Raw genomic sequence first — 11,702 nt, 5'->3', positions numbered from 1 at the left:
TACAACCAAGAACTCCCTTTACCCAGAACTCAAAGTTACTGGACTTGTTGGTGGAAAAACGCCTTATAAGTGCCGGAGCTCCGTACCAGTGCGTTCCGGTCCATTTAAAAAACTGGTTTCAGGTGAATTAATGAGCACAAACCCACAGCGCCGCACATATGCACATTAAAAAAAGAGGGAGCGAGATCAATGATGATGATATGTTGAATCGGTAAGACTGCCGAATGAACAATTCTGAGCTGTCAAGAAAAAAACAAAAAAACAACAACAACAACAACAAAAAACAACAACGTGGGTTTTAAACATGATCACGTTACTTTCCATTCTAATCACTGTTTTGCGGAATTAACTAACACAATGATATTATAAGTTATGCTGCCTGATGGTCACAAACGGTAGGAAAAGTGCCCTTAGGACGCGTAGTTAATGCGCGTTTACAACTTGATCCGAGAGCATTCGCTTTTATTTTCAAAGCTGTACCAGCACTTGCTGATTATTAGAGTGCAACGCTGTTATTTTGAAGTCTATCCCACCACTTCCTGCGTGACACACAGCGCAACTGGAATGCAAAAGTGCTGACTGTGCAGGTCTTCTGGCCAGATCCCCTTGGGGAAATTTCCCACCAGTAACGGTCACGGACTCACGGCATGGCCAACGTAAACAGGGGACAGTCCGGATGCCGGGCGGTGGCCATGGCGAGTAAGTACTTATCAAAAACGTCCCCCCTGGAAATGACGAAAGGCTTTCCATCGAGAAAGGTGGGTCCCACAACGCTGCGTGCGTCAAGCTCCAGCGCGCCCGGAATGGCGGGAAAGACTGCGGCTCGTCATTTTTCCGCCTCAGCCCGTGCCAAAACCAACCAAGCATACCGGGACGTGAAGGCTTTTCTCAGCCAAGTTGGTGGAGACCCCAGGGAAGCCCGGTACTGGCTCACCCAATTCCAGAGAGCAACTTCGCCTCAGTCTCCTTTCGCCGTTATCGAGGTGTGCGCTCTTACGCGTGGCGCGGGTGTTTTAATCATCCAATTAGACCAGCAAAAGGTGCAGGCTAAATGGATGAAAATGACATGACATATGAGGCTGTGCCAATTACCAGATTTGATTGTTTGAGTGGCACTTGAACTATCTACTTTATAGGCCTAATTATAGATCAAACTTAATGAGATGTTATTAGTGTTGTCACCTGTAAATTAGTATAACAACTGGGATAATTGTGTACTTGCAGTAGCATAGCTAAAGAAAACCCTTGTGATATGTTTTTTTTTTTTTTTTTTAATGCACAAGGTGCACAAGTAGAGGAGACTCTTGTAACTACTTCCACGAAGAACCCAGGCTAAACTTAGCTCCTCCCCAACATCAAGCTTGTCTCGTAGTCAAGATGTATCACGTAAACATACATCCTTAGCACCAATGTATTACTTCCACCATCTTGTGGAATTTTCGGCTATTTCAGAAAGAGCACAAAAACGGCAAAGATGAGTTTTTTTAACTAACGGTTTACGTTCTATAGTGATATATGCAGGCTTACAAACGCAAACAAATCTTTTTTTTTTTAAATCAGGATTTATTTGAACATCTTATAACAGCATTAGAGTGCATCTGATTACTTAATAAAGTCATGTTAAACTTAAGACATTTCAGTTTCACTATACGTGAGGCAGACTTAATTAATTGGTGAGTTTATTATTTTTAATTAATTATAGAAACATTTGACTAAATTATTAGTCCCCTGGTAGTAATTTTCATATACACTTTCTTCCATTCCAATTCCTTAATATATAATTCTAATTGTTAAACCATACAAGCAATATAACTCCAACAAGTCAACATGGCAGAGGCAGCAAGGGGGGGCTGGGGGGACCTCAAAGAACACATACATGTATTCTATAAATGAAAATGCCAGTAATGCAAGTGTTACTGCTTGATGCTGGATGGTGAATTATAGCGATGTTCGTCCCTACTGAGAGAATCTTCTCCAAAACAGGGCAAATATTTTCCAACAGAAAAAAAAGATCAGTTTTTGTCAACCCACCCCCTTGTATTACATATTCAAATGTATACTTTTTTTTTTTTTTTTTTTTTGGAGGGAGAGTTTCGGTGTTGTTACACGTTAAATTAGTTTAGCAGAAAAAGTTAAAAGCTTCAATATGATGCGCTGTAAAGCGCTTTTAAGCACCATATGTGGAAAGTGATATATAAGTTCGGTCCGTTTACCATTAAATTATTACAAGTTCAACTGAAACCAGTTATGGTTTTTTGCAGTTTAATTATTTTGTAGCTGCCTAATAAAGGAATATTTTTAATAAATGTTGTTATATAAAATTACATTAAAGCAGAGCTTTTTAAAAATATATTTACCTATACTTCTCGACAACAAAATGGTTTGCTGCTCATGGAAATTTAAGAAACAAAAACTATTCTAAAAGAAAAAAGAATAACAATTGTTTATTCATTATGTGACATTTTTATTGGTTCAGTTCTATGGGATTAACCGGCAAAAAAAACAGTTCCTCGTAGTGAGTAAGTTGCTCCTCAAATGAAGCCATTGATTGGTAAAACTGCTCCGCCAAGGGCAAAAAAAAAAAATTAAAAAAAAATTGAGCCTGACTTTATGACGGAAATGTATATTAAATGATGATGTTATACTTCCAGATGATTTTAAAAATGCCCTCTCTCCCGTAGGTGGATAGTTCAGTGTTTGACAGCAGCAAGATGGTTGGCAGTCTGGCCATTGGGCTCTCATTCCTCCAGCGAATGGACATGAAGCCTGTAGTGGTGATGGGCATGTCACGCTATGACAAAGGTGATGACGCTGTAACAATGTGGGAATCTCAGCGTTCCAGGGTACTGGTGGAGCAAAGTCAGCAGCTGACTGAGGCTCTGCAACAACAGTCGGCAACTGTTCTGCCATTCTTCTCGGCTGAAGCTTTCCTAATAGTGCCAAGTGGAAGCAGGTGAGGAAAAACAGGTGCCCAACAGACCGTGCAAACTGTAAAGGTAATAACAACAATAATAACTTTCCAGGAAAGAAAGGTCAGTCCATGTTGCCAGATAATGTGATGAATGGAGAGCACGCATGTAGATAGGGAAGCGCAGAGATCTAAGTACAGATACTTGTGGTATGCCTCGCTTGTCTGAAGCTGGAGTGGATCTGGAGTTATGGATGGAGGCAGTTCTCTGTTGAGCAGATGTGAGTCGAACCAGGAAAGAGCCCTGCTATAGTGAGACCGAGGTGGTCAAGGTGGGACTAAATAATTCATGGTAGATCCTGGATTGTGGAGGCGTATTCATATAACAGCTATTTTATATGTTGCTGGTTGCAAGAGTGATTCCTTCCTGTGTTGAGTTTGCTTGTGCTCCTTGTCTTTTTGTGTTTTTTCCTCCAAGTACTCTGGCGTCCTTCCACATTCCAAAATGATCCGTGGCAGGAAATTATTGTGGCAGCGTTAATGGGCTCCAGTGTTGTGGAGGGCGAAAACTAGCATTTATCCGTCAACTTTCCATCCAAGAACATTGACAGTCACTTTGATAAAAAGGACATGATATACACGTACATGCACAAGGAGGATATGTTGGATTGCTGAAGTGTCAGGAAGGGTTTTTTTTTTTCCAACTTGGTGGCGCTTACAACGTGGAATTACCCCCTCTATTGTCGGAGAGTGCTTTCAAATCTGATCATACAAAGGTTTTACAATCCGGATTTATGTCCCCTTTATCCATCCATCCATTTTCTGAACCGCTTGCTCCTCACAAGGGTCGCGAGGGGTGCTGGAGCCTATCTCAGCTGGCTATGGGCAGTAGGCGGGGTACACCCTGAATTGGTTGCCAGCCAATCGCAGGGCACACAGAGACAAACACGCATCCACACTCACAAGCACACCTAGAGACAATTCGGAGCGCCCAATTAACCTGCCATGCATGTCTTTGGAATGTGGGAGGAGACCGGAGTACCCGGAGAAGATCCACACAGGCACGGGGAGAACATGCAAACTCCACCCAGGAAGGCTTCGAACCCGAGTCCTCACTATTGGGAGGTGGACGTGCTAACCAATCATTCACCATGCCGCCCTGTCCCCTTTATGTGTACTCAAAATGCCATCGACGTTCGCAGTTTGACGCAAGTGTTGCTGTGTTATTTACGTGAGCAACCTAGCTGCTAAATCGACCACGGCCGCCGTCATTTATGCCGTAAAAAGTCTTCTTTTTATGGTGTTGGTAAGTTATTAAATTCAATTGTGTAATATCTATTAAACCGTAGCAGCACAAATGAACGAAAAAGATTATTTCTCCCACATTTTGTGTGTGCTAACAGTTAGCATCTGCTGATTCATCCACCATGTACAAAGTGCCACATGGGCCACGTATTTATTCTTCTTTTTGGTAGCCTGGAGCATGCTGATTATTTATTTGTTTATTTAGCCTCTTCTTGTTGTGGCAGCTGATCCACAGCAGCTGTCAATCAATGTTTAAGTGTGGCGTTTGCTGTTTACTCAAAGGGGCAGATGCGTTTTCTATCATGCCAAAATGGCTGTGCTAACGGCCATTTTGGGAAGCGTGACGTCAACGTCAGGATCTCTATTCTTAATTTATCTTCACGAGCGATTTTTCCTTTCCAGTCTCTCCTCCTTTCATTACAGTGCGCTACCATCCCTTTCCGTTGATACCAGCCTCCTCCAGTGGAGTCTCAACTGTGGGATGATTCCTTTGGTTTGCCCGGTGGGGAGGGACGAGCAAGGTTGCGCTGTCATTTTGGACTCAATGGAAGTCACGGCAGCGATTTCTCATGCTTTGCAGCCCCACAAAGTCATGTTCTTGACCAACATGGGAGGCCTGCGGAATCAGGAAAACAAGGCACGACTGTTAACGCTTCCTATAAGCATGTTTGTTTATATATTGTATGTGCACATGATGACGCAACAGATATTATAAAAGTGTGGTTTAATTAGTGTGGTGTGGAAAAAGTTAAGCACCCTGATGTTACTGGAGTTTGTTTGTTCAGGTGTTGGGTACAGTGTCGTTGCCTGGGGACCTGCCTCATCTGTCCATGGCACCATGGCTAAGTGCGAAAGAGCGTCACAGAGTGTCTGGAATAGCACGACTGCTTAGCCGTCTGCCTACGGAGTCCTCTGCAGTCATCACGTCTGTTGACACACTGCTGACAGAGCTGTTCAGCCACAAAGGTGCTGCTGACTGACTCGCTGTTTTTTGTTTGTTTTTTGTAACACGTGCACAGTGCACACATACATACTTAGACTGGTTATTTTAGTTACTTCTTCCTGGAGACGCTTTCATATTGCTGTCTACTGTGTCTGAGTGTCCATGTCATTCTATTTTAGGATCCGGATCACTATTTAAAAACAGAGATCCTATACATCGGTAAAAAGCTCATCAGATGTTTGCTCAGTTGTAAAAATCACAATTTCTATGACTCGCCTTTTGCATTTGTGTGTATTTTTTGGAAGGTACACGTCATTCAATGAGATTGATGTGGATCGTCTTTTGGCTCTCATCAACAAAACATTTGACAAAACTCTGAAGCGGGATTACATTGACTCGCTCAAAGGGCATCTGCATTCGGTCTATCTTTCTGAAGGGTGAGTGCTAATACCTTAAAAATTTGTAATCTTATCAAAGCATTTGGTAACCAACATTGTTTGACATTATGGATATTTACACCAACTTGGATGGTTTTTATCCATTAAGATGTGGTTAGATGAGTTTGGTGTCAAAGAACTAGATTGGAAAGTAGCCGAACCCAAGTTTTCACCTGAAATGTTATCTATAGCAGTAGCTCCTCTTGTTGATGACAATTAATTTAGAATTGCCACTTCATATGGGTAAGGCAAACCCTTAAGATAACATGTTTAAAACCCGATGATAATGATGGTGATGATAATAATAATAAACATAATAACAATAATAATGAGGAATTAAGGAAGTGGTGAAACCCATTAACTGCATACAAATATGGTTAAGCAAATTAGCACGGTTGAGCAATATTTGTGAAGACAGAAATCTGAGTTGTTGTTTTGTTTTGTGTGGCCAGCTACACAGCTGCAGCCATTGTCACCATGGAAGTGGCGAACACACCCTATCTGGATAAAATAGTGGTGAGCAGCACTGAGCAGGGCCAGGGCACCGGCCACATCATGTGGGAGTGTATCAGGCAAGACCTGGGGAAACTCTTCTGGAGGTCCAAAACTAACAACAAAGTGAATCCCTGGTAAGACACAAACAAAAACAGCTCTTCATGTTGACAAAGTAATACAGCTCTAATTATATATTGTAATGTTGTATTTAAAGATGACTGGTTGAAATGTTCTTGGCATTCATAACTTTCAGTTTGGTATTAATATTTCTCCTTCTGTCTGTCCAGGTACTTCAAGCATTGTGACGGGAGCTTTGCTAATGGCGACTGGATCGTGTTCTGGTGCGGACTTACGGACATTCGAGAGTCATATGAGCTTGTCGAGTATGCTAAGAATCTTCCTGACTCTTTCCATGCTTGCCCTCTCACGCCAACCCCAAATGTGAAAGCATCATCAAACACTTCAGGTCCTGGGTGATCTCATCTACTTTACACAGTGGGTTCCTTTTAGCCTCAAATTTTTGGCATCCGAACTTAGAGCTAATGGCTTTTCTATTTCTTCTTTCTCCTTATTTCTTTCTAAGTCTTTCATTGAACATAATGAAATGTGAACTTGAGGCACAGTGTCTTGAGAATTTGGACAGTCATAAATGTTTCCCTATTTTTAGCTGTGGTTACCTCAGTCTTTTATGACAGTGATCGGCATAAGGTAACTTACCAATTTATATTATGAGGAAATGTTTTTTTTTTAATTTCCCCCTGATGGGCTACTTTGTGCCAATTTTACTAATGTTTGTGATTATGACCAAAGTCAGAGCCAAATCCAGCCAATGCCAATTCGTTTCTAGTAGTTGTGTGCTGAGGTAAGCTGTTCAAAAGACAATTTCAGATGTGACCAGGCACAACAACAAACAGTTGGTGCTTCTACAGATAGTGTTTTCAGTAACAGCTAGCTAGCCTGGAGTGCTAATTGCAGCAATGTTATTCTTACTACAGTACTTGGTCATTTGGTAGACAAAAATAAGGTTGGAAAAAGGTCAAAATGTTTGTTTATTTAAAAAAACAAACAAAAAAAAAAACAACTTTTGATTGCCCTTGCCAACTTTAAATCATTCACAAGTGGAGATCTTCTTGGCCAGGAAGCAAGTTGGCTGTGTTTTTCCCACTACGGTGCATGACCCCTTTCTAACTGCAACCATCTACAAAATACCAAAAGAAAGAAAAATCCACCCATGCGTACATTTACACTACTTTTTGTGCTAGATTTGTGCTGCAAAGTTGACAGGATGTAACATTTACAGTCAATGCAGTAAAATTAAAGTCATCACGACACATTTTAAAGTCTTCATGATGTGCAAAGTCATCACGAGATATAAATTTGTCATATTTCTTGCAATTGACCAGAGTATCCATGTTCAAATGATATTGTCTGTTTGGATTATAAATATATCATGTTTCTAATTAATATACAATCATAAAATAGAGACAACTTGGGCTTAAACTGATTCTCTTTTATTATGAAGCACACAGTTATTGTACAGGTAATCAAACTTGTTCTTGTGAGCTAATTAAAGCTACTGTAAATAAAAGACCAATGAAAGAGGTAACATGCCATATTGTATTTGTGTCCTGTAAAGGGGAAAAGGGTAATAAAACAACTAACAAATGTGTACTTTATACTGTACTAAGAAATTATTTTCCGAATTGAATCACTGTACATTTCTGTCAGTTCCTCAGAACTAAGATTAATGTGTGGTTTAATGATCTCCCACCAGCAGTGGATCACAAACATGGGTTTCTGAACAAATTCTCTGTGTGTTACTTCATCCAAGATTACTGGCAGATTCACAGCTTTGATCATTTTTCGACATTCAAACAAGCCCATCAATTCATGGGTCATTAACATCAACAGCCGGAAAATCATCGAGAGCACGTTGGAGGATGTCCTGCTCTTCACTGCTCACAAACTGAAAAAAAACTTGTCGTCAGGTTACTGTGCACCGAACCAAAAAGTATTTCCTCAACAAAAGGCGGGGCTAGTTTGGTGGGAAAGAACGGACAATCTTGAAATCCTTTGAGAAGAATTCGTCCAATTGCTTTCCATGTCGCTTCAGAGAAATCGTGTCTGAGAAAAGGCACTTTGAAAGTTGTTCCCACAGCACAACGCTCATAAAACTCTGACCAGAAACTACTATAGACATCTCGTAATACACCAGAGCCGCTTCCTCTTTCTACAGAGTTGTCATGGCGTACGCATCTAACTTTCAAGGATTTGATCATGATATCAGCATCAGAAAAGGCCTCTACTAGTTCACTGAAGCTGTTCAAGTGATGTAAGACGACAGTTACTTCAGGTAAACTAGGAAAAGGACTTTGGGGGAATTTGCTGACAACACGGCCTGAGCTAGCCACGGTTTGTCTGCTCTCTGAAGATTCACCTGCAGAAATGGTCAACTCTTCTTGAGGAATATCTGCAAACTGGAACTGATCGTTGCTGTGCATTGCAATAGCTGATGTTACTGTTAATTCTCTATGAGCTGGCAGTAGATCTGGATTAGATATATTGCTAACACACCCGCTGTCATCCTCTGTCAGCCTTGATTTTGGTTGAGTCGCAAAGTAGAAGCACAAATGGGGGAGCTTGACACTGTGGTATATGTTGTCAATATTTCTCTTGAAATCCCAAATATCAAATTCAAAATCGGATGTCACCTTTGCTAGATCTTCAAGAAAATGATCTTTCCTTGCTTTAGAATCTCATCCAACTCTGCCTGAGTATTCATGGCGACCTTTCATGTCCCCACACCTTGCTTTGCTCGGACCTGTTTTGGCACTTGATTCTCATTGTGAATCCATCCTATTTCAATGATTCATGTGACCACTTTTCTTTTGCTTCCTATCTTGTTGGATGAATCTGGAAATTCCACTACACTGCTGTTTTCCATTCCACTTTGTTCGAGCGTCTCTGTTAGTTTTTCAAAAAATAGCTCGCTTTCGTTTTGTCGGGCTTGTCTTGCAAAAATTGAGCAACCCTGTCTCCAAATGATGGAAGCTAATTTGCTAGCTGTCCATCTTCCATTAGCAGGACGACTTCTCTGTCAACATGTTAAAATGGAGAAGATATGTCCATTAATTTAGTTGTTTAAAAGATAACACAACATTCAAGTTGAGGAAGGATTCTAGTAAAAAGAAGCGACCTTATCTAGCTGAACTACAAATCTTTCTCCCAGCAGTTCGAGATAGTGTGCAAGAAACATAATATTTTGATGATTTAAAGTGTGTTTCTAGTCGGTGTCATGCAGGTCAGAACTGCAGACTAGTCAAGCACATGGACTCTTTTGCAATGGAACATCCCCAAATTAGTTATACACCAAGTGAAACTGAGAAACAAAATGGCTACTGTTTGCACAGCACCAAGTTGGCACGTATGATACATAAAGGCGGAACTAATATAACATCGAAATAATAGGGTCTGATATATAATTTTAAAATTGCAATATCGTGGCAAATAATTCTACTTTACACATATCACACTGTTGCTGAGTTGAAAAAAAAAAAAAGTGCAATCCTGTGCAAATATGTTATAATCTTGTGTTTATTGTAATCAAATCGGGATTTATGATGTTAAAAATTGACATTCCCCTTTATATCCTAAACCACACCAAAAAAAACATAAAATAAATCACAATTAGATATTATTACAAAATTATTTGACCCCTTGGAACAGAAAGCTATTTTAGGATCTGTGTCAGAGATCCATAATGAAGATGACATGGTGAGTGATTGATTTTAAGTTAAGAACCTTAACATTTTGCTCCTCAAAAAAGTTGATAGTGTCTTCTGAGACGCCTCGACATCTCAAAAACATGCCAACATCTGATGGACGCTCTGCCATCATGGATCTGACAGGTTAAAAAGCAAAACAGTAATGTTACTATAAACTATACAAGCTGCCCGCACAAGTTTCTACAAACATTTAAAGTGAGTGTACAATAAAAACTTTTATTACATGTTGAAGCAATCTTAAACTCAACAGAGCTCTTTGCTTCAAGTATGAACGATGGACGTTGGAGTGGCGCCATGCATGAGCTTGACACAGAGATTGCAGTTACACTTTTTGCCAGAGATGGCAGTCATGAGTACAAAAGTGACAACCTCTGCAATGCATGTTTAAGCATGCTATAAAAATAACCAATTCTTGTGTAAACATTGAGCAATGCGTTGGATATATCATGTAGGCCCAGTTTTAATAGGTACAAAAATATGTTTACAATAACGACAACTATCGGCAGAGCACTAATACGCAGCAATTGTCCAAATAATTCCTGGATCAACAAACCAACAATTCATTGCTATCCGTTTGTCAGTGTGGAGGAAAAACTTCATTACAAAAACAACAAAGAATTAAATGCACATGTTTATACAACAAACATACATGCAATACAGGACAGTGAGGTCACACGGTATAACTATTTGACAGTGTAGGATCGAGACTAGAGCCATCTAGTGGTAAACTGACAGAATGCAAGGACCCAAGTTCATAGTACATGCTTCACGACGGTGTCTCAGAAAGACCTCACTTCACATTTTCTTATTTGCATGTACTGCGTTTGAAAATTATAGTGTTAAAATTAATGAACATTAAACAATCTCTACACACTGTTCCTTTAACATCACTGCATGTCCCTGACAATAATTCAGTTTACAACAGCTGTGTCAAACATAAGGCCCGCGGGCCGGATCAGGCCCGCAAAGGGGTTTAATCCGGCCCGCGAAATGATTTTGTAAAGTTAAAAAAAAAAAAAAAAAAAAAAGTAATGTCGGACTAATTAATCAGCCGGCCACAATCAAAATATATAAAATTTGTAATTTCACAAGCAGTTCTCAGATGAGCAATGCAACTTGTACAGGGGAATCGTTCTGGATGTCATTATTTTACACACAACTAAACGTTACGGTTTGTTTTCTAATTATTATTATTATTATTAATTAATTTATTTATTTATTTCTTTTTTTATCATAGACCGACAAACGTGTTAAATACGACACAAATTCAATTAGATATGACAAGGATTAGCGTCCTTATAACGTCATTAACTGCGCCACACAATGCATTCTGGGAACAATATAAATGCAAAACAGGTAGATTTAACACGTTCAGAACTCAGTGTTGCCGTGTTCCATTTGCATTTTTATTATTTTTTGGACCAATATGATTACAGTTGAGCTCCGTAATTTAGGGCTGGCACAAAAATAGCGAAAATTTGCATATAATCCTTTTTAAGTTATATACCGTTATTTTACCGATGCGGCCCACTTGGTAATACATTTTCCTCCATTTGGCCCCTGAACTAACATGAGTTTGACACCCCTGGTTTACGATCACTATCCTGAGCTCTAAGCCCTCCCGTCTACAAATGGTAAACTCCTGAACACAACACTTTGTTCAGGGAAACACCTGCCTGAACCTGGACCCCACCCCACGTAAAATTTCAGGCAGGCAGCGAAACGCTAGACCAGTCACGGTGTATTTTTAAAGAATTGGAGTTATGGTTAGCCTTGTAATGCCGATGACAGCCTATGCTATGTTGGCTATGGTTAGGCTGGTAATGCCG

At 40.1% G+C, this 11,702-nt stretch overlaps 1 protein-coding gene across 1 annotated transcript; it reads left to right on the top strand.

Moving 5' to 3' along the window:
* Positions 1–606: 606 nt before the first annotated feature.
* nags (N-acetylglutamate synthase) lies at positions 607–7,694 on the top strand. Its single transcript, XM_077535016.1, has 8 exons — positions 607–983; positions 2,682–2,953; positions 4,637–4,850; positions 4,999–5,179; positions 5,336–5,375; positions 5,462–5,593; positions 6,046–6,222; positions 6,376–7,694. The coding sequence occupies exons 1-8, from the start codon at positions 648–650 to the stop codon at positions 6,563–6,565; spliced, it is 1,542 nt and encodes a 513-aa protein (XP_077391142.1). The 5' UTR covers positions 607–647; the 3' UTR covers positions 6,566–7,694.
* Positions 7,695–11,702: the final 4,008 nt, after the last annotated feature.

This window comes from Festucalex cinctus, chromosome 1 (assembly GCF_051991245.1).
Source record: "Festucalex cinctus isolate MCC-2025b chromosome 1, RoL_Fcin_1.0, whole genome shotgun sequence".
Classification (NCBI taxonomy): Eukaryota; Metazoa; Chordata; class Actinopteri; order Syngnathiformes; family Syngnathidae; genus Festucalex; species Festucalex cinctus.
Note: the sequence above shows the minus strand (reverse complement) of the source record. Positions and strands in the feature narration are given on the sequence as shown.

What these genes read in the sequence shown, in the direction of transcription:
- nags (XM_077535016.1), top strand. Translation starts at nt 648, where the DNA reads ATGGCCAACGTAAACAGGGGACAGTCCGGATGCCGGGCGGTGGCCATG. An exon ending in CTCCTTTCGCCGTTATCGAG is followed by an intron (nt 984 to 2,681) that starts GTGTGCGCTCTT and finishes TCTCTCCCGTAG; the next exon opens with GTGGATAGTTCAGTGTTTGA. An exon ending in TGCGGAATCAGGAAAACAAG is followed by an intron (nt 4,851 to 4,998) that starts GCACGACTGTTA and finishes TTGTTTGTTCAG; the next exon opens with GTGTTGGGTACAGTGTCGTT.